Here is a 22,577-nt window from a genome sequence, read left to right as displayed (position 1 = left end):
CATGGGAATTCCCGTGCTTCTAGAGCGGCCTTCCCCGAGTTGGTTTCCTCCAGGTGTGTTGGGCGACAACTCCCATAATTTCCGCCAGCGCGGACTACTTCGCTTTTTCTCCCTGCGCCAGCTCTGGAGACCAATGGCGGGGCGTCGCTCTAGCCGTTCATCTCGATGCCGTACCCCGGGGAACCGAGTTCACTATAATACCGGAATTGCCTGGGGCTGAGCGAGACGCACACCCTTTGCTCCACAGTCCGCAAAGGGGGCACGATACAGTCCTGGCTGAAACGTCCGGTCTGGAACCGAACTGGTTTTCCACTTTAACTTCCAGTGCAAAGCAGATGCCCTTAATCCGGAATAATTGCCGCTGCAGACATCGTTGTTTTAGGCTGCAATCCTAAAACAACGTGGTAGGCAGATAATAAGTTCCGTTGCATTTCGCGGGACTTGTGTCTAAGTAAATATACACAGTGTTGCGCTGTTAGTTGTTTTATAGTAGAATCCTATGCATATCTACTCGTAAGATCTATTAAGGTCAGTGGGGTTTGCTACAAGGTAAGCTTGCATAGGATTGCAGCCTAACACATATAATCCAATTATCTCAATGGGGTTTACTCCTAGGTAAATCACTACAGGATTATTATAGTATGTTCTTTGCTCTAGATTTGGTTTTTATTTTTTCCTTATTTATTTATTGCTACTGTGTGTGTTTATTTCATTACGTTTATATACCACCAAACTGGCAGATGTCCTCGGGGTGGTTTACACTCTGTATACCCCAAAGAAGAGTAAAGCAACCAAAATAATAAATGCAACTTCGGAAATATTTCTAAAAATAAAACATTAAAATATTTTAAAATGCTAAAGGGCGATATTTAACGACGCTATATTTACCGTTGTATTTATCATATGCCCATGAAACAAATCCCCCTTTTATTAAAAGCCTGAATTAAAAACAGGACAGTAACCCGTAAACATCCAACTCAGCATAAAAACCCGAATATCAACACAGTAAAATACAATGTAAACCGCAGGAGCTAAAAGCAATAGGGAAATATAGGAGCTAACCGCAGCATCTGTGCCAGACGGACTGAAACAACCGCACCCCGTGGTTTGATCACTGCGGTAGTAGTTTTCACCATAGAGATACTAAGGGTGGCGACGCCCCGCTGCAGTCAGGAAGGTCAGGCTGCGGGTGACTCTGACTTCTATCTCTGCGGCTCTCGCTGCTGCTGCCGCCATGGCCGGAGCCGGGTGGTGCGGCCGGAGCCGGCGGCTCTGGCGGTGTAGCTGGCGGGCCCTGCAGCCGCTGCAGCCCCGGGTTTGCGTGGGCGCCCCTCGCCGCCTCTGCAGGGACGCCGCCTCCAGCCTGCACGAGGCAGGGCTGCGGCCGCGGCGGGATAAGTTCGGCGGGCTCAGCTTGCACTTGGCTCAGCTGCGTTCCCCCGAGAGCCTGGACCGAGCCACCTTCCGGCGCTGGCTACAGGGCAAGTGTATTTTGCTGGCCTCCCTGGGAGACAGAGGAATGGAGCCCAGGGACGCGGGGCCAAAGGCGAGCGAGGAGCCATGGCCAGGGCTCCTCGCACCTGCTTTCATTGTGCCCCCTGGACTGTCTGGCGGAATAAAGAAGGCAGCACCTCTGCACATGTACAGAATGCATCTCCCAAAGCCCCCTGCTGAGCAACTGCAGCCAAGCCAGACCAAGAATGTGGGGAGTCTTTCCTGTCAAGGAAGGGTGGCTTCCAGGCAGGCCTCTTCTTGAGAAGAAGCACTGTGCCGGAAGGGCCGTTGTTGTGGCCAAATGCCACCTTGTTCTAGATTTGGTTTTTATTTTGTCCTTGTTTATTTAGTCTTCTTAATGTATTTATTCCTGCAAGAGGGGCAAGGTGTGTTCCCAGCTCCAGCCAGCAAATGTGCCCAACGGGTTTTTGAGACGGGGTTCCCCCACTGTGTTTAAGGCCCGCATTTAGCCTTCAGACATATGTGATAATACAAAAAGAGAATTCCTTTGAGCATGTGCAAAGAGCAGGTAGTATCGAATTGAAATGAATGGAACCTAAATTAGTCGTGACTAACCAAAGTCCCATTCATTTCAGTGGGTCTACACTAAGTAGGACTAACATTGGATACTAACCTGTTTCCCTTATCATTGAATTAACCACAGCTAATTAATCAATTAATCACATAATCCGCTAAATAGAGGCAAGTGTACACCCTGATAAAACTGACACAGCCATGTAACCTTCAGTGTTTCACAAAGCAAAATAGATATACTTCTGGTATAGGTATTGTTATCCCCATCTTGCAGATGAAAAGCTGTGGTGGAGAGAACCGTGGTTTTGGTCTGCAGTTAAACCAAAATCCCTATTAGTATAATACTTGTAGTGTTGTTGTTTATTCAGTCAGTTGCTTCCGACTCTTCGTGACCTCATGGACCAGCCCACGCCAGAGCTTCCTGTCGGCCGTCGCCACCCCCAGCTCCCCCAAGGTCGAGTCCGTCACCTCCAGAATATCATCCATCCACCTTGCCCTTGGTCGGCCCCTCTTCCTTTTGCCTTCCACTCTCCCTAGCATCAGCATCTTCTCCAGGGTATCCTGTCTTCTCATTATGTGGCCAAAGTACTTCAGTTTTGCCTTTAATATCCTTCCCTCAAGTGAGCAGTCTGGCTTTATTTCCTGGAGTATGGGCTGGTTTGATCTTCTTGCAGTCCAAAGCACTCTCAGAATTTTCCTCCAGCACCACAGTTCATCTTGATCTTCCTTCGCTCAGCCTTCCTTATGGTCCACCTCTCGCAGCCATAGGTTACTATGGGGAATACCATTGCTTTCACTATGCGGACCTTTGTTGTCAGTGTGATGTCTCTGCTCTTCACTATTTTATCAAGATTTGTCATTGCTCTCCTCCCAAGAAATAAACGTCTTCTGATTTCCTGGCTGCAGTCAGCGTCTGCAGTAATCTGTGTGCCTAGAAAGACAAAGTCTGTCACTGCCACCACGTTTTCTCCCTCTATTTGCCAGTTATCAATCAAGCTGGTTGCCATAATCTTGGTTTTTTTGAGGTTTAACTGCTTTTTACCAGCTTTTGCATTTTCTTCTTTCACCTTCGTCATAAGGTTCCTCCGCTCCTCCTTGCTTTCAGCCATCAAAGTGGTATCATCTGCATATCTGAGATTGTTAATGTTTCTCCCAGTGATTTGAACTCCAGCCTTGGCTTCATCAAGCCCAGCACATCGCATGATGTGTTCTGCGTACAGGTTGTATAGGTAGGGTGAGAGTATACAACCCTGCCGTACTCCTTTCCCAATCTTAAACCAGTCCGTTGTTCTGTGGTCTGTTCTTACCGTTGCTACTTGATCGTTATACAGATTCCTCAGGAGGCAGACAAGATGACTTGGTATCCCCATACCACCAAGAACTTGCCACAATTTGTGATGATCCACACAGTCAAAGGCTTTAGAATAGTCAATAAAACAGAAATAGATGTTTTTCTGAAACTCCCTGGCTTTCTCCATTATCCAACGGATATTGGCAATTTGGTCTCTACTTCCTCTGCCTTTTCTAAACCCAGCTTGTACATCTGGCAATTCTCGTTCCATGAATTGCTGGAGTCTACCTTGCAAGATCTTGAGCATTACCTTACTGGCATGTGAAATAAGTGCCACTGTTCGATAGTTTGGACATTCTTTGGTGCTTCCCTTTTTTGTTATGGGGATATAAGTTGATTTTTTCCAATCTGTTGGCCATTCTTGTGTTTTCCAAATTTGCTGGCATATGGCACGCATCACCTTGACAGCATCACCTTGCAAGATTTTAAACAGTTCAGCTGGGATACCGTCATCTCCTGCTGCCTTGTTATTAGCAATGCTTCTTAAGGCCCATTCAACCTCACTCTTCAGGATGTCTGGCTCTAGCTCACTGACCACACCGTCAAATCTATCCCCGATATTATTATCCTTCCTATACAGATCTTCCGTATATTCTTGCCACCTTTTCTTGATCTCTTCTGCTTCTGTTAGGTCCTTGCCATCCTTGTTCTTGATCATACCCATTTTTGCCCGGAATTTACCTCCGATGTTTCTAATTTTCTGGAAGGTCTCTTGTCCTTCCTATTCTATTATCTTCTTCTGCTTCCGCGCATTGCTTGTTTAAAAATAATTCCTTATCTCTTCTGGCTAACCTCTGGAATTTTGCATTTAATTGGGCATATCTCCCCCTTTCATTGTTGCCTTTTGCTTTCCTTCTTTCTTGGGCTGCTTCTAGTGTCTCAGCAGACAGCCATCTTGCCTTCTTGGTTTTCTTTTTCCTTGGGACGTTTTTTGTTGCCGCCTCCTGAACAATGTTGCAAACTTCTGTCCATAGTTCTTCCGGGACCCTATCTACTAAATCTAGTCCCTTAAATCTATTCTTCACCTCCACTGCATATTCATTAGGAATATTCGTGAGCTCATATCTAACTGATCTGTGGGTCTTCCCTATTCTCTTTAGTCTGGTTCTAAATTGTGCAGTAAGAAGTTCGTGATCTGAACTACAGTCAGCTCCAGGTCTTGTTTTTACTGACTGCATAGATGTCCGCCACCTTTGGCTACATTAGGCCAAGCAAAAGATCACACCAGAAAAATGTGCAAGCTTTCAAGATCTCCAGACCTCTTCCATCAGACAATATGTTATAAAAACCCGGGGGGCAGGGGACGGATGGTAGTGAAGTCACATTGTCTGAATGTTCAGAGTCCCAAGATGGAATGAGGGAGGAGGGGTCTGGAGACATTCAGATTAGGTTTTCCGGGTCATGTGATGGTTGCAGGAAGGACCTGCCGTTGCTCTAGGGCTGTTGGAATGAAAAAAGAGAAATGTTAAATCCTCCATTTTTGAAAATATAAAACCCAACTGTGCGGTTTTATATTTTCAATTTTTAGGTTTTATATTTTCAATTTTATATTGAAAATATAAAACCCAAAAGTATTTTCCAGCCTTCCTATAGCCATCTCTACTGGTGGTAGATTGACCCCCATGGAGCTTTCTGCAGGAGTAATGGAGCAGACACTGCCCCCTGCCTACAGAGCGTTCCAGCAACACAGGGGTGTCTCTGCTGCATCCCAACCTCCCAAGTCAGCTGTGCAGGGGGCTAGGATTGCTCTGCCTCTCTACTTCCATGAATGGTATATCAGTCTTTAACACCAGTATTGCTTTTACACCTGACCTTGCAATTGAGGATACCTGTTACAACAAAATTATTCCAAGTGGGAGGTTCCCAAGACAATTCTCAGTGTATGAAAAGGGATCAAGTCATTCTGTAATACATCAATACAGTAAATTTAAAAATCCTTTAAAATTGCATTACAAGAGTATAGGAAGGAAATCTTACCTGTGTGTATACGATCATTCCCAGTTACAACTGCATTTATGCAGTTTTGTATGTAAACTGCTTAGAGATTTTATTATACTGAGTGACATACAAGTATTATGAATTAATAAATTTGCACTACGCTGAGTGTGAAACGAAGCTGCAGAAGGAGAGGGGAGATTGCCCATCCTGGATCTGAAATCTCAGTGTAGACATCTGCATGTTCTGCTGTGTTTTCCCCCTTCTAGATTCTATCCAGCAGTGGAGAGCAGAAGGCCACATCGCAGTCTGGCTGCATGTTCCTATTCTACAAAGCAGATTTATAGCTGCTGCTGCAGAACAAGGCTTTGCCTTCCACCATGCAGAATTGGACTCTGCTACTCTGACTCTGTGGCTAGCAGAAGGACGCAGCAGGCTACCCACTTACGCCACTCATCAGTTGGGAGTTGCAGGTGAGCTCTAGAAAAGACAACAAACCAGCCTTTATAAAAAAAAAAAAACAACATTTGAGAGTACAGGATGAGCAGCGCCAGCACCAGGTTTTTGAGGGCCCATCTCATTGGGCCCCCTGTCTCAGCGAGGCTGTTTTCTTGCCACCATGTTCACCAGCTGACCCTCTTTCTCATCATTGCTACCACTTGCTTACTTAACAGGCAGAGAGCCAGTAGGCAAGGGCAGCCACTGCTCATCCTTCTCACTGCTACCATTGTCTGGGCCAGAGCAAGAGGCAGTCTAGGGGGTTCTTGTAAGTGGGTCCCAACAGGGTGCTGGCCCTCAGCAGGTGCCTGGCCCTGAGGATTAGAATCATAGATCAGATTGCCATAACACAGTGCAGGTGCTGCATTCTCAGTCTCCTTATTTACTGTGTTTAAAGATCAAGAGCATGCTGTGTGCTAACACAATCTCTTTCCCTTCCACCTCCCATCTTCATTGCTCAAATGTATCTCTCATTTTTCTGTGATTTGCTTGAACCAGGCTGTAATGTTATATCTTCCTTGGTGACAACTATGGATAAAACTAACCAGGATTTGCCTTTAGGACCAGAATTTAAAATCTGCTTCAAAGCATAGTTTCCAATACTACAATCTCCCAGGCTGCAAAAATACTAATTTAGATTAGATTATAGCATATATAAGTCAGTAGAGGGCAGCAAAGACAAAAGTGCTTTGGATTTATTTTAAGGGCATGTTTGAGCATGTTTTCCAGAAGTACAGGAAATTCATAATTCAAAGATGAGCCATCAAGGAAGGACAGTGTTGTAGATAGTTACCATGGGCATGATCCAGCTAAAGTGAAGCACTTTTAAATTCCACTGAACTCCATGGGAGAGATGTAAACACTGTGATTGTAATGTGTGTAAGCATTGTGATTAAATATGGTGAACCTTGAAGGGCAGTACAGGCCAGTTCCATAATGGACCAACTGCACTCCTGTCCTAAAGGATGTAAGAGAACCTATGCTCAACCTTTCTCTATGGCTATTCTCTTCCTCCCCTTCCAGTAAGCTTTCTTATCAGCCCACATGCAAGAAAAGCACACACAGGGGCAGTCATGGAGGATGCCTTCTCACATTCCAAACCACAGTATAATGTGAACTGTTATCCTGCTTCTCAAGCAATGCAGGCTCTTGGTACTATTTCAAGCTTTGTCCCAGCCGGGAACGTGTTCACTGCTTGCCTTTCATATGCCAGGGAAATAGCCATCATATGCTGGTAATGAAGAAAAGAGTTGCCAAAAAACTTCTCTCTCTTTTTTTTTTTACTGGCCCTGCTTTTGTGCTTTCAACAGCAGAAATGTCTGACCAACAGAAATTAGGCAGGACACCTACATTTCTGGGCATCAGGATGACGTTAAAGTCAAAGGAATCCAATTGGCAGTGCTAATGAGGACTTTTGAAGAAACCTACTCCAAGTGGCAATGTAAATACCCTCTCCAAACAAAGTCCCTGCTGAACAGTGACACCACAAGCAAGAGCCCTTGTTCTGTAGCATAATGTTTAACCCTCTTCGGAAATGAATACTTTTAATGCCATATCGATCTGAACTGAACATGATTCTTTTTTGTAAAACCATAACTAAGTACACATAACTACAGGGAACATCTGCTTCACCTCTTAAGCAGAATTCCACACTAACTAGCACATTGCCACCCATGTACCAGAAGGTTGAAGTCATATGCATTGTATGACATAGACTGGGAGACTCATGACTAATTTCCTAAGGAATGCCCTTTCAGGACATTACTTCACAGTTGCTGTTTCATTTATAAAACATTCCTCCCACACAAAGAAGTGTTATTACTTTATTAAGAGGGGTGGTGTTTTCAGTCTCAGAACTCATTCTTTAATCTTTCCCGCATGTACAAATACTTTTGCCTGGTAGTCTGGACTTCACAGTTGTAGTAGCCTTTATAGTTATAACCTTTGTCACCAAATGTGCTCCTCGAGATATGTGTACAAACTTGCACATGTTCTCAAGATATGCCTTTGTACAGGGATCTTTTAAACTTGGGCAATAGTGTGCCTTTGGCAAGGTGGAACCCAGTCATACACACACACACACACACACGCATGCACGCACACAAGTTTCTTCAAACAATGGGGAATTTATTAACTACAAGAAATAATTTAAAATGTACACTCATTATTGGGGAAATTAATGTGAGAGTGTTGTTTATAAACAAATACAAGCAACACATACAAGTCAATTAGAAACTCCAGAGCCTGCGGAGAACTGGATTATGGGGAAATTAGATTAGTTCTCTCGGAGGCTGAATTCAAGGATTTGGGATCTTAAAATAGGCCACGGACATGCGCTAACAGTCTGTACCGATCAGGGATGGGTTTGTGAGCGTGAGAGGTCAAAGAGGTGGCAATTAAGTAAGCTGGAATCCCTAAAAGTCTTGGGAAAGAAAAAGAAAGATTTGGGATGAGCTTGGGAGAGTGGGGAAAGGGAAAAGGATTTCAGGCAGGGTTGTCTTAATGAGGCAGTACGATCAGGCTAGTCCTGATGCATGGTCACAGTAACAAAGGGGCATGGGGGAAGGAGGTTACCTAGAGCTCAAAGCGCATTCACTCCAACCTATAGTGCTTTGTACTCTTTTGCTCTGCCTTTGCTCCTTCATACGCAGTACTTGGCACTGTGTATCAATCCAGCTCCTTTGAAGAACGTGGATTGACCATGAAGGAGCAAACAGGGGAATAGGAGTGCTGATCACAGTCCATGCCACTGGAACACCAGGGCAAGCTCTGACCAAATCCAATTCTAAAAATAGGTTCAATTATATACACATGCACACGGGAAAGATGGTGTCGGGTCTGTGTGACCAGTTCTGCTAGCTGACATTGGAGGCATGTTGAAACTCCTGAATCTCAGTGGGTGAAGGGAAAATGTGTCTGTTTAAAAAGGAGGGTTCACGGACCTTCGCCTGTAGCCTAGTCTGGTCAAAAGAAGACCAATGGGAGTGTGACAGAACTGCAGCGTCTGCTACTCTTTAGGTAGTTTTTTTCTGGGTTTGTTCAAGCATAGTGGAGACCTCAGGGTTTGTCTGTCTCCAAGAGGGATCAGTCAGAACTCCTGCCAAAATGTCAGTGGGTCAAGAGTCCCAAGCGTTCAGTAGTGAGGACCCAGATGGTACTGTCTTCCAACTACAACTGGAAGCTATCAAAAGCCAGCACACTGAGCGCATCAAACATGGCGGGGTTATGCAATTTACACAAAGGCTTCGACACCATGGGTTCCTGCATAAACGTTGCAGGAAGATTCTCAAGTGGCAAGAATAGCTTTTCCTGGCTGAAAACAATGAGCTTGATCACCTTACTACCAGAGCAGTGAAATGGGTGGTTTTTGGAAATGAGGGCTCCCTCCAGAGACCCTAACATGCAGAATTGTGACACCTTTGCAAACAAGACAGCTTCCCTTCTTTTCACTTGGAAGTTGTTTGCTTTAATGCAGTGGTGGAATCACTTCAAGTCTGGTTTCTTGCATTTTTAATACATTTTACCTCTTGCCTACCTTGCGGCTTTTTGCATATGTGCAGTTTAAATTGGTTTGGTAATGCCAGGTTGGCTGCCAGTACCATGGAGGTTACAGGGCCTATTCTGTCACAAGCAGCCTGCCAACAAACACCTCACAGTCTTCCAAAGACTGAATGCTGGATAAAATGCAGGGTAACTCTATACACCACTCTATTCTGAGAGTGCCTTGGACTGCAAGAAGATCAAACCAGTCCATACTCTAGGAAATAAAGCCAGACTGCTCACTTGAGGGAAGGATATTAAAGGCAAAACTGAAGTACTTTGGCCACATAATGAGAAGACAGGATACCCTGGAGAAGATGCTGATGCTAGGGAGAGTGGAAGGCAAAAGGAAGAGGGACCGACCAAGGGCAAGGTGGATGGATGATATTCTGGAGGTGACGGACTCGACCTTGGGGGAGCTGGGGGTGGCGACGGCCGACAGGAAGCTCTGGCGTGGGCTGGTCCATGAGGTCACGAAGAGTCGGAAGCGACTGACCGAATAAACAACAACAACAACAACTCTATACTAGCAGCCTATTGAAGTCGGTGGCAAAACATGCATTGAGAAGTCGCTGCCTGCCTAGAAGTGCCTCTAAACTTGGGGTGAGATGGACAGAGGGCATCTCTACACCAGCCTAAAATCCTGCATTTAAAACGGGTCTTTCTGCTTCTGTTTTAAATGCAGGATCATGACTCCCTTTTTCACCTGCTTCCCTTCGCCCATCCCCTTTCCCCTTCCTTCTCCCCATAGCTGAGTCTTCCATTATATTTCATTGGTCTCGCTCCTCTTCTTCCTGCTTTTCCTCTTTTCATGGAGGGAACTCAAGCGGAACACAATGGGATAATTTGATAGCTCATTATCTGCGATCTATTTTAAAACAGAACAAAGGGCATTAAGTGCAGGAGATGCCTTAAATGATCACGGGGTCATGTAAAGAGCCCGCAAATTTCCTTGAAGGAGCAATCTCCATCGCAGGATAAAAGCTCTGTATGAAGAATGCCAGAGAGTGACACAGATGCATAACAGAAAACTCAGATGCATACATGTTTATAGTCTTCCAGTTTTGTGGATCCTAGGCCTTGTAAGTTGTAATTAAGAAACAAAGGTCTGATCCAGTTCTTTTTATTTGGGGGTGAGGGCGTGGGAGAGTTGGCATTGCCAGTAATATTTCTTCTTTTAAAAAATCATCCTTTTCCCCTCCCCCCTCAAGGACATTAACATTTGATCAGAGGCTTCATTATTTCAGACAATTCAGAAAATATTCTTCCCCCAACAGGTGCTGTATTAGATGCCCAAACTGGGAAAGTATTAGTTGTTCAAGACAGGAATAAAGTAAGTTTATTTCATTATTTTGATGAAACAAATAATTTGGGTTGGATCCAGAAGTGCCCATCTGTGAGCAAAAGGGCTTTTCCTGCTTTAATTCAAGATCCTTGGTTGAGCAAAGAAAACTGAAATCTAGCAGTGTGCTTCTATTAGCACAAGACGTTGGATAATCTCATGCACAACGTCTCAGGATGCGTGCCTGCCCCAAGTCTGTGATGTGCAAGGTCTTCTGCTAACTGTGCCACAACAGTTTGCAGAATTTCTTCTGTTGGTGTATCTCTGGATGTAGCCCTTTGGCATGAATGTAGTATGTTGTATTAACAAGCCAGTTTGTCTTCCTTTTATTAAAATAATACGGTAACTTGGAAAAAAGGAGACATGATAGAGGTGTACAAAATTATGCATGGTGTGAGGAATGTGGATAGGGAGACATTTTTCTCCCTCTCTCAAAATACTAGAACCCGGGGTCATCCTGTAAAGCTGATTGGTGGGAGAGTCAGAACAGATAAAAGGAAGTACTTCACACAGCGCATAGTTAAACTATGGAATTCACTACCACAAGACGTAGTGATGGCCACCAATTTGGATGGGGTTAGACAGATTCATGGAGGAGGCTATCAATGGCTACTAGTCCTGATGGCCATTTGCTACCTCCAGTATCAGAGGCACTATGCCTATGTACACCAGTTACTGGGGTACATGGGTGGGAGGGTGCTGTTGCTCTTGTGTCCTGCTTGTGGGTTCCTGGTTGACAGCTGGTTGGCCATTGTGTGAACAGAATGCTGGACTAGATGGACCCTTGGTCTGATCCAGCCTGGCTCTAATGTTCTATTCAACTGACATTTGTAGCTAAATTACAAAGGCTAATACTTCGGGGTGTAGGTCATCTGTGTGATCATTGTTTTTGTCAATTTAAGTCCATGATTAGTCGGGATACCAATGACCTGAAGTAATACTTCCCCTTCTAGCTCACTACTTTTAGAAAGGGAAATTCAGACCTGGATGTTTCTAAATATTATGCAAAACCTCAGTAAGAGTTTTACTGCGTTTTTATGTTGATATATCCTTTTTGGTCACTGGGGTCTCCATAGCAGTATTTTATTTGAGCTTAAGGCGTAAGTTAGTTTTGTGTGGTTTTGTTTTCAGTTTTTTGAGGCGGCATTACATGCTCCTTGTTTGGTAGGTTGAAATTCATCCATTCGTTAATATATAACAAGTAAATATAACAAGCTTACTTCCCAGTAAGTCCCCTTGAACACAATGGAGCACTTTAAACATGCATTGGATCAATCTGCACAGGTGTGCCTTTCAGTGTTTCAGCAAATCAGCCACTACAGACTGCTACTACAGACAGAATTACAGGAGTAGAAGGATTTGTTATAATCTAGGATGGAAACTTTTTTCTTTTTTTTTTAAAGCAGCCTTTAAACCATTAAGCTGCATAATACAGCCTCATTTCTTTCAGAATTTTGGAAAAAGCAGGCTACACTTGAGGGTTTAAAAATAAGCTACTGGGCGTCTGCTGTAATTTGCTTGAAGAGAATTCATTAAAAGTTTTAGCGGAGACAGCAAGGCAGCCAAAACTGGCAGAGTAACTCTACTCTGTACACTCCACTGTGTAAGCAGTAACCCAGAGTGAATTGTACATACCTTAAGGCTACAATGCCCAAAGCAGTTATGGGCATACATTTGCTGAATCTGGCCTAGCCCTCTGAAATTGAATAATATGAGCACAGCAGTCATGGCCCCACTACACTGGGGGACGACAGCAGGGCTAAAGCCAATGTAATGTAGTTGTTGTAACCTATGTTCAGCTGTCAATAGATAAAACACAGTAGGTGTAGGAACAAAAGCCTGCACAGCAACACTGTGTTGCTACACCCAGAGCATCACTGGTAACTTCACTGCTACCCACCAATCATGAGGTCACTCTATGATGACACTCCCACATTAGCCATGCCAAGAAGGCGCCAATCAATGCTCAGCAATGGCTGAACCACCTTTTTGCCAGGAAAACAGAGCCACGAAGAGGAAGAAGGTCTGCCATTCCAATCACAACAGCCAGCCCCATAGTACAGTAGAAGGGGGGCATGCATGGAGAACCCATGGGCTACACAGGAAAAGGGTTCAAGTCCTGCTGTAGAAACAATGTTCACACACACAGACAGGCACCACAAAAAGAAATTCATCGGCACACTAAGCAAGAGTGGGTTGGCGAATCTGTGCCCTTACAGATGTTTTTGGACTCAGACTCCCATCAGCTCCAACCAGTATGGCCAGTGGCCAGGAATGATGAGAGATGTAGTCCAAAAGGCTACAAGTTCCACAGATAACATAGTCTGACACTGCACACCTTGATGCATGGTATGTATATTCCCTGCCTGGGTCTTATGTACCCCTAATTGTGTTCTCTGCTTGGCTACAAACTTAGTCACAATCATAGCTTCTGTTGCAGGTGTTTGGACAATCGAAAGGAAGTGTGGGAAGCATTCATGTAGGCAGTCTATTACCTGCAGAGGGAGTGCTTTAACATATGCCACTTTTTGCAGGTGTAACATTGCACCATCCCAAGCAGTGGGAGCATGCAAAGCATTCATGCTAAGCTCTGCTTCTTCCTCTCCATGGTGCTACACTAGAGCTCCTTTGGTGGTAGCATCAAGCTTGCCCAACAATATCACTATCTGAGTGTAATTTTTCCCCCACGAGTGTGACACTGTGCTTCATTGTCTGAAGGAAACTGAGGAGCAATCCCCCAGCAGATGTAAAATGTGTGGATAGGATCACTCTGCTCTCACCCAGCATGATGGAGTAAATGCCGCATCCCAGAAAGTCCAGTGCTGTTGATGCCGACTTTCCCCAGCCCCATTTATTTATTTATATTCATTTAACTGGTCCAGCACTCTAAATAAAGTGCTGGGCAAGCTGCGGTTGTCTTCCTTATCCCTAATGCGCCACCCCCAACATACACATTGAGGACAGGGCCCAGAGGCATTGGAAGCACCCAGTGCTTCCCTTGACAGTGATGGGCTGAGAGAGTTTCATGTGGCTGGAACTGCATCATCATCTATCTCCATCTGCCCCCTGGTAAGCTTAGAGGGGCCTACAAGGGAGGTGCTGGGAAGGGCCGAGAAGGCACCTTGCCCAGGGCCCCATCAAAGTTGGCACCAGCCCTGGCCATGTTTCAGTAGTATTAAGCGCATTCTCCTTTTGGGGTTTATGAATCAATGGGTTTAAACTCACCTAACTCTGTGCTAGGTTGTGGCCACTTGGTTCTCTGGACATTAATTTTTGAACAATATTGTGTTGTGTGCAATATCCTTATATATTTATAGCACTAATGCAGCAATAAATTATGTACCTGACCCTGTAACTGGAAGAGATCACTACTCTGTGGGTTGGTTAGCAAATTATTTAACTGCTCACATACATTTCACTGCTTGGCCTCATGATTGAAAAAACTGCCAAAGTACAAGTGTCAGTTGTGGTCATGGTGGTTTCTGTAATGTGGAACTGGTAGAAGACCACAAGATAAATGCTTCCACTTACTACAAATCTAGGGTAGGTATGAATCAATAACCTGGCAAATTAAAACTTCTTATCTCCATATGAATTTCATGTGTCTTAAATCCCATGGGAAATCTACTTGATGACAGGGATATTAAGAGCAACATAGAAATGGTAAATCTGAATGTAAAATTGTCTAAGAAATGTGAACTGAGCCTCTTAGGGCGCAATCTTATGCATGTTTATACAGAAAAAGGTCCTATAGTATGGCTGTCTGGGAAGTGCTGGGAGTTGTAGGGCTTTTTTTCTGCCTAAACATGCATAGGATTGCGCCCTTAACCATTCATTACCCATCTCAAAAATATAGGAATAATTGCAACATCTCTGCGAACAACCATACCAGCGAGCAATTATTTCCATTGTTGTCTGTAATTGGGTTTAGGTCTTGTTTCTCTTTCGTTGTGTTCTCATATTCTGGTTAAATAATTACTGGGATGGGCATGTGGAGGGGTTCTTAGTCATGATTAATTTTCATCTAACAACTAGCTGCAGCACACCTGATGAACTTTTTAAAGACATCGTACCCATAGCCAGGAAGACTATTATATATTATGCTTCATGTGTAATTCATATGAATGTAAGAGCTGTACTGGATCAGACCAGAGGCCTAGCTAATCCAGCATTCTGTTCACACAGTAGCCAGACAGCTGTCTGTGGGAAACTCACAAGTAGGACATGAGTGCAATAGCACCCTCCCACTCATGTTCCCCAGCAAGTGGTATGCATAGGCATACTGCCTCTGATACTGGAGGTAGTATGTAGTCATGTTAGTAGCCATTGATAGCCTTATCGTCTATCAATTTGCCTAATCCCCTTTTAAAGCCATCCAAGTTAGTGGCTTTCACTACATCTTGCTGTAGCAGATGTCATAGTTTAACTAAGCACTGTGTGAAAAAGTACTTCTATTTGTCCTGAATCTCCCACCAATCAGCTTTATTGGATGACCCCAGGTTCTAGTATTATGACAGAAGGGGAGTTTTTCTCCCTACCCACTTTCTCCACACCATGCAAAATGCTGTACACCTCTATCATGTCTCCCCTTACTTGCCCCTTTTCTAAGCTAAATAGTCCCAGATGTTGTCATCTTTCCTCATTGGAGAGTTGCTCCAGCCCCTTGATCATTTTGGTTGCTCTTCTCTGCACCTTTTTCAACTCTATAATATCCTTCCTGGTGTGCGGTGAGCAGATCTGTACTCCAGAGGTGCAGAACCTCAGGGCTGTCAAATCTGACCCTCCAGGATCCCAATCCAGCCCTCCGGTGTTCCCCAGAATGCCACACCCCCTTTCTCCCAACCACTGATCGTTGGGTGGTTTCCCAGCTCTTGTGCAGTTCTTGTGCAGTTTATCCCCATTTTAAAAGGTTGAAATGCCTCTCCTAAGGCTTAAGTACTGTTAATAAGAGCTTTAAACTAAAATATGCTGGGGGGAGGGGTGTTGTGTTTTGCCCCTTCCCTTTTGCCCTGTCCACCACTAGGGTGAGGCCCATGAGAGTTTCTCTGAAATTGATTTCAGCCCTTAGGCTGAAAGAGGTTCTGCACTTCTGCTGTACACAGTATTCCAAGTGTGGTTGCACCACAGATTTGTATAACAGCAGTATGATACTAGCAATTTTATTTTCAGTTCCTTTTCTAATTATGTCCAGCAAGGGAGTTTGTTTTGTTTTGTTTTTAAACAGCAGCCACACACTGGGCCAACATTTTTATCGAGCTATCCACCACCCCAGCATCTCTTTCTTGGTCAATCACTGTCAGTCACCACCAACTCAGGAGTTCAAGGATGAAAACATCCAACGTAGCAAGTAGCATGTATGTTTAGGAAAGTAAAATTGTATTTTTGTCTAATAGGAGCCCCAGGCCCATTTTGACTAGTTGTCAGTTTAATACATAGGTTTTGCATATAAATTGTAAGCTTTTAACTGGCTATAAACCAGCACAGGAAAATCCATACATCCCAGGTTGGAAAACAATGTTACTTTTCCTGGGGTGTACATACCTGATGAGTGATGGAGAATATTTTAATAGATAAAAAAAATCCTCAAAAAATACATGGTTTAAAATATGCTTCTAAATGAGGGAAATGAGTTAGTTCATGGAAAGCCATATTGTACTTGTTAAGGATTTGGCTTTCTGCCGTTTTAAAAATTTCACTTGCAATCTGCCAACAGCTACTTTTAGATACAGAAACCTCTCTCTCTCTCTCTCTTGTGTGTGTGTGTGTGTGTGTGTGTGTTTAGAAGCTTCACAGCATTTTAGATTCCACAGAAGTGGCCAAATGTATTGGAAGTTCAAAGTCAGTATGTAATTGTGAAATGGTGTCCTGTACTGTGTCAGTATACTTCAAGAACTGCTTATATGTCATGGCTCAATTAAAATACAGAACAATTTCCAGTGGCTTGGTTCATGCAGAATGCTACCCCAGGGCATCGGTTGTTGAATCCTGGGTTGTCATGATGTATGAATGTAGCCACGCTAACAAACCATAATTTGTTAACCACAGACAACCCAGAAAGAGAACTCATGATTTGTTGTTGGGTTGTGAACTGAGGGTTATTTAACCTATGGGTTGTCATGATGTGCGAACCCAAAACCATGGATTGTTCATGGGTTATTTCCAGGAGAGGCTGGTGGATCTGATTTTGGTGGGGTGGAGATTCTATTCTGGGTTTCACTTACAACCAGCCAGAAGTCTAAAGGTGCTATCCAAGGTTCTTGACCAGTTTTGGAGATAAGACCCAGCACCTTGGATAGCTCCTTTAGACTTCTGGCTGGTTGTAACTAAAACCCAGAATGGAATCTCTTCTGAAATCAGCTCCACCAGCCTCCCTAGTTATTCCACCAGGCTACAGAGGCGGCAGGCAAGACCAGTAAAAAAAACAACAACAACCAGCCACTCCATATGCCAGTACTACAGTGGCTCAAAGGCATTTGGGATACAGGGACGAAGCGGGCAAAGGAGGAGAGAAACAAACAAGCCAGGGATTGAGAAAATGAACCGCATTTTGTTCCATCGTCTGCCAGACAAACTTTGAGTAGAACAACAAACCAGGGGATAAATAAACCATGGGTTAGCATTATGAGAGAAAGCAAGCCATTGACTGAAAACAAAACTAAAAGCCTATGAAACAAAATTTATTTCCGGTCAATCGGTTTTATAATTAGTCAAGAGTCCATTAATATGGTGTGAAGCTAGGGTGGGAGAGATAAGTGCTTCCTTCAGTTCTCTGGGTTCATATCTTTCTTCCTCCCTCTTCTTCTAGTGGGACAGGTAGCTTCCTGTAGCAGAAGTCAGAAAATTCCCACAGACACGCACTTGCTTATCCCGTGTGTAGGGAGACAGCAGCACCAAACCAATGTAGTATATTCAATGCACCCACCCTTCTTTGTAAGAAACGGCTTGTAATTACCAGAGCAATCACAACAGGCTGACATCTCAATCATTATTTTTTAATCTGAATGACAGAGCAAGTAATTCATCAGGTGACACACAAGAATCTCCATTTCATTTTTCAGCTACATGAAAAAAAAAATGACATGTTGCACATTTTGTTATTACAAACACAAAAGAAAACTTTATAGCCAGTGCAGTATAGAACAGTACTACAATCATAATCTCTGTTTAGGAAACGTACTGATGTTTCTTGTAAAAAGCGAACACTGAAGTAGTAGAATATACATGATTAAATATTAGATTACACAGGCTTCAATCCAGCACAGAGTTAGGTCCACTTAAGCCCATAGATTTAAGCATGTCTAACTCTGCATTGGATAGTGGCCATCGAATATAACTACCTGTAGCAGCGTCTTTAATGTCCCCTTTACTATTTTAACTAGTTAATGAGCAGCAACATTGCAAGTATAAACTGTCTAACAGTTATTAGACAAATCAGTAGATGTTTTCTTGCAATACATTGTGTAGACATCTAATTGTCTTTGGTGATCACATTTGCAAAAAACAAAAGTTTGTAAATAAGGACTAGTCAACCAAGGCAGAAATTGTATTCCTGGTTCCTTGTGAGAAGAAAGAAAATGAAGAGATTATCTATCTAGTTATTTTTATTCCCCTTGAAGACAACAAATGCATGGAAATTTCCAGGAGGATTGTCTGAACCAGGTGAAGATATTGGTAAGTACTTGCTTGTTGGAGCAAACACATTAAAAGATGGTTCTGACCTCAAGAGCATGAACTCTGCGCCCTCTGTATGCTGACTTCTGAATGCAGCATAGATGGGTGGGAATGAAGTGCCAGCACCTGCACAATGAAGGACTCAAATGTCCACTGGGTTGCCTAAGCAACTCCCGTCAAATGGATAATGCAGACACCCCAAAGTGGTCATACAATTTCTTTGAAACCCACTATTTATGAAAAACATGAGCTTCTATCTCTAACTGGGTAAAAGGGTGTTATAGTACCCAAAAGACATGTTGCCCATTATTACTAATCTAGCATAGCTAATGGGCCTAAATTGTGCCTATCTGAGGGAACAATGTGACGTTGGATGCAGTTAGCTTCTCCCCACTCCCAGACACCTGATTTGGGGGCTTTCTGCCAGCAGCAAGCCCAGGCAATAGTTTCAGTGGCCTTATGCTTATCTAGTTGCTTTGTTGCACTAGAGTTGACTACTTTTTCTAGCCTTCTATAGATTTAATATTGAAAAATATGATTTATTCCCTCCTCCTATGTAAAAATGTTCCATATAACATTTGTAGGTTTTGACATATTCTGTGCATTAGGGGTGTTCAACCACAGGCCTGCAGCCAAATCTGGCCAGCCTGCCTGGGATCCCATTTTGATCCTCTGGGTTTCCCCAATAGCCATGCCCACTTTCCCTGACCATCAATCATTTGGTGGTGGTCTCCTGGCTTTTGCACACTTTCCCCATTCTAAAAGGTTGAATGCTTCTCCTAAATCTTAGATGCTGGCAGTAAGTGCTTTAAGCTAAAATATGCTGGTTTGGCCCCGCCCCTCTTCCTTTGGCCACACCCACCATTAATGTGGTCTCCTAGAGCTTCCCCAAAATTGAATTCAGCCCTTGAGCTGAAAGAGATTCAGCATCCCTGCTACACAGGCATTAAATGCCAATATTAACATTTCTGTCAACACTGATATGAAACCTTGCTTCACTTGACTATACTTTTGTGCAGAACCCATGGGCCATAGGCTTAGAATATATTAAAAGAAAAACCTGCCTATCTCAAACCATTGACCAGTTTGAATTGCCTCTTGTTCATTAATATTCCAGCCTTCATAGATGCAAAGCATATTTAAGTTACTGTTATGGGAATTCATTCAAATCAACAGGTCTGTCTTCATACAAACCTCATAGTTTTCAGGAACGTGGCTCATTGTTTTTTGTAAATTTTTTATAACTTTCAGTTGAAATACTTCGGATTTCCAGGATTTCCAACTCCCTCAGCTTTAAGTATTCTTTGGTCTCTACCACTGGTCAACGACTCAGAGAGAAAGTAGTTTGTTTCTAAGGCTACCTCGATATAACCAAAAGCACCAGTTTAATGGTAGTGTTTGGTTGCTCAGAAATCAGAAGTTAAGATACCTGTAGTATTCTGTTCTGCCATCCCTTTAATATTTGTACAGGTGATGCTGGATACCTTGCGTGTCCTAGCTGGAACTGCTCCCTCCAATCATGAATATATTCTAAGCTGAATCGTTATGTTTTCCACTCATTATGTCACTTAAGTGAGTGATTGATTCCCCAGTGGGGGCTCTGTTGCCAGAAAGTGCTGTAAAAGGCTACTGGAGTCAATGAGAGCGTGCTACTCACAGGTGTAAAGTTCCATTTGGGGATTTCCTTCAAAAGGATGGGAGACCACTAGGTTGAGTTTCCTGGATCTACTATTGAGATTGTACTGATAATTAAACAGAATTGTGGAAAAGTTTTTAAATAAAGCATAGAAAACATAGATAGAAAGTGATTTGCTAAATAATTTCAAATATGTACCATTTTTAATTAAAGTACCCGCAATAGTGATTTTAAAGTATCAACAATGAAAGTATCCAATTGTCTGTAGATTTTTTTAATCTAATAGAAGAGAATCTGAATGCACATTTCCCAGGCCTGAAAAGAAGATCCAGGGGTGGAGGATGGAACAGGAATGACTGAATCCTAATGAAAGCTCTCAAAAATTAATTTCTGACTAAAATTAGCATAGGAATTCTTTCTTCCTCTTAGGGAACACAGCAGTTCGAGAAATTTTTGAAGAGACAGGCATAAAATCAAAATTCAAGTCCCTTCTAAGTATTCGGCAGCAACACAGACATCCTGGAGCCTTTGGGAAGTCAGATATGTATATTATTTGCCGCTTGGAGCCTTCCTCTTTCGACATCAGTTTCTGCCAGCAGGAGTGCCTGAGGTGTGAATGGATGGACTTAGCTGAGCTTGCCAGGACAAAAGAAGCTACTCCAATCACCAGCAATATAGCTAAACTACTTCTGTATGGCTACAGAGAAGGGTTTGATAAAATTGATATAACCATGAGAGAATTCCCAGCTGTGTACACCGGCCTTTTCTATAAGCTATACCACAGAGAGCTGCCAGAGAATTATAGAAACATGACAAATTTGCAATGTATTTAGATTTTTCTTAGTAATTTAAGATTACTTGTAGTAAAATATGCATGTGCTGTTCCAGATTAAATTTAGTTCTCATTTTTATACCTTCTATACCGATAATATATATTACTTCACTTAAAATGCTAAATATTTCTCTAACTGCGCACATGTTAAATTCTCTTTACACTTCATGATCGAAATCCAATTTTGTAACCCTATCCCCAAATCATTAAGTAGAAAATGAGGATAACATCTGACTGGAAAGAAATGTGTATTGGTGCTCCATCCTGCCACATTCACATACACGCATGCGCGCACACACAGATTTATACATATGCATAAAGGCACAATGGTTCCAGGAAATTTTTAAAAATTGAAAACTAAAATATACACAATTCTACATATTAATAATCTGAGATCAATCAGCAAATGCAATTGATCCTTGCAAATACTTGGTCACATTTTTTGTCTGGTGAGGAGGGGAAGATCTACCACTCTTGCAGCATATTTTATAGACTCAGCCACTGAAATCAACTCTTGGCAGACATTGGAAGGAAAAGGATAGCTTTCTGTCCTCGTCCAGTTTTTGGCCCGGGCTTGAACTGACCAGTTCGTTTCAGTGCAACATACCAATCACAATATTTACGAGACCGATATGTATTGTAGTTATTAGATTCCAAGCGTTCAAAAAAGAAGCATTCATCTGTTATGTACTTCTGAAAATAAAAGGAGAGTAAATTATTCAGTCAGATGCTGTCATGAAATAGAACTTCCCTGTCTAATCAGATGTATTAAAATGTGGTTGATGATTACAACCATTTAGCAAAATGATGAAGTTTCTGTCAAAACCACATAACTATGGATCTTTAAAACTCCCCTCTTCCAAACCAAAAAAAAATCTCAAATACTACTGGGATTTAACATAACAGCTTTTTACAAACTAGGTATCTCATTTCTGTCTCGCTGCTTAACACCTCTCTTACTGCTTTATGTAATAAGAATGGCAATTACGACGTTTAAGACACATTAAGAGCTCAACCTAAATATAGACAGGGGAATGGCCCAAATCCAAATAAAGTGAGTCTGCAATCCAATACACACTTAGAAGTCCCATGAAATTCAATGAGACTTACTTCTGAGTAGACATGTATAGTACTGTGTTAGTAACACTAAGGTCGACTAACTTTAGTGTGGCAAATAATTTGTCCTATTTAAATGGGACAAACATAATTAACTTTATTTGGATTTGGGCCAATGAAATTGCCACATATTTTATTTATTTACTTGCATTAGTAACCCACCCACCGGTAATGTAAAGAATAAAGATGAGGTCAGGAACGATTCTGAGCATGTGGAGATAGTTAGCAACTCAAACTCGGAAGGGGAACAGCCAGAACTGGGGGAGGTTTCCTCCCTAATGAACTCAGATATGGATAGGCGTTCTTCTCAGGAACTTAGCTCACAGATGGCTTGACCTGAAGCCTCCCCCTTTCCTTGGCTGCGTGATAGCCTATGTAGGGGGGCACAACTGTAAGGGAGGGGCATCCCCCCCCCCAAGTTATTCTGGCCAGCTTGTTCAAACTGTGGCAACTTGTCTGATTCCCACCTAGCTCCTCTATTGATATTTGTAATTGTGTGGAGTAGCTGCTTTCCTTTGTAGCCTGAGAGTCTCCGAGGATTTGCATTTGTAAAGAACCTGGTAGCTAACTAATAAAGTAGTGAGCCTGAAGCCTGGTGCCCTGGAGTGTGTGATTACGAACAGAGAGG

At 42.9% G+C, this 22,577-nt stretch overlaps 2 protein-coding genes across 2 annotated transcripts in view; one reads left to right on the top strand and one right to left on the bottom strand.

Moving 5' to 3' along the window:
- The first annotated feature begins 790 nt into the window (after positions 1-790).
- Positions 791-21,699, top strand: NUDT6 (nudix hydrolase 6). Its single transcript, XM_084855986.1, has 5 exons — positions 791-1,481; positions 5,584-5,787; positions 10,630-10,685; positions 18,311-18,365; positions 20,431-21,699. The coding sequence occupies exons 1-5, from the start codon at positions 1,235-1,237 to the stop codon at positions 20,832-20,834; spliced, it is 966 nt and encodes a 321-aa protein (XP_084712112.1). The 5' UTR covers positions 791-1,234; the 3' UTR covers positions 20,835-21,699.
- The window catches only part of FGF2 (fibroblast growth factor 2), a 39,864-nt gene continuing 34,953 nt past the window's right edge, over positions 17,667-22,577 (bottom strand). Inside the window, exon 4 of the mRNA XM_084859757.1 lies at positions 17,667-21,526. Within this exon, the coding sequence (XP_084715883.1) occupies positions 21,341-21,526 (186 nt within the window). The 3' untranslated portion in view covers positions 17,667-21,340. The remainder of the gene's footprint in view (positions 21,527-22,577) is intronic.

The sequence above is a fragment of the Heloderma suspectum genome, chromosome 5 (assembly GCF_057233095.1).
Source record: "Heloderma suspectum isolate Gila_16-S chromosome 5, 16-S_ref, whole genome shotgun sequence".
NCBI lineage: Eukaryota > Metazoa > Chordata > Lepidosauria > Squamata > Helodermatidae > Heloderma > Heloderma suspectum.
Note: the sequence above shows the minus strand (reverse complement) of the source record. Positions and strands in the feature narration are given on the sequence as shown.

What these genes read in the sequence shown, in the direction of transcription:
- NUDT6 (XM_084855986.1), top strand. Translation starts at nt 1,235, where the DNA reads ATGGCCGGAGCCGGGTGGTGCGGCCGGAGCCGGCGGCTCTGGCGGTGT. An exon ending in CTTCCGGCGCTGGCTACAGG is followed by an intron (nt 1,482 to 5,583) that starts GCAAGTGTATTT and finishes TCCCCCTTCTAG; the next exon opens with ATTCTATCCAGCAGTGGAGA. An exon ending in TTGTTCAAGACAGGAATAAA is followed by an intron (nt 10,686 to 18,310) that starts GTAAGTTTATTT and finishes TTCCCCTTGAAG; the next exon opens with ACAACAAATGCATGGAAATT.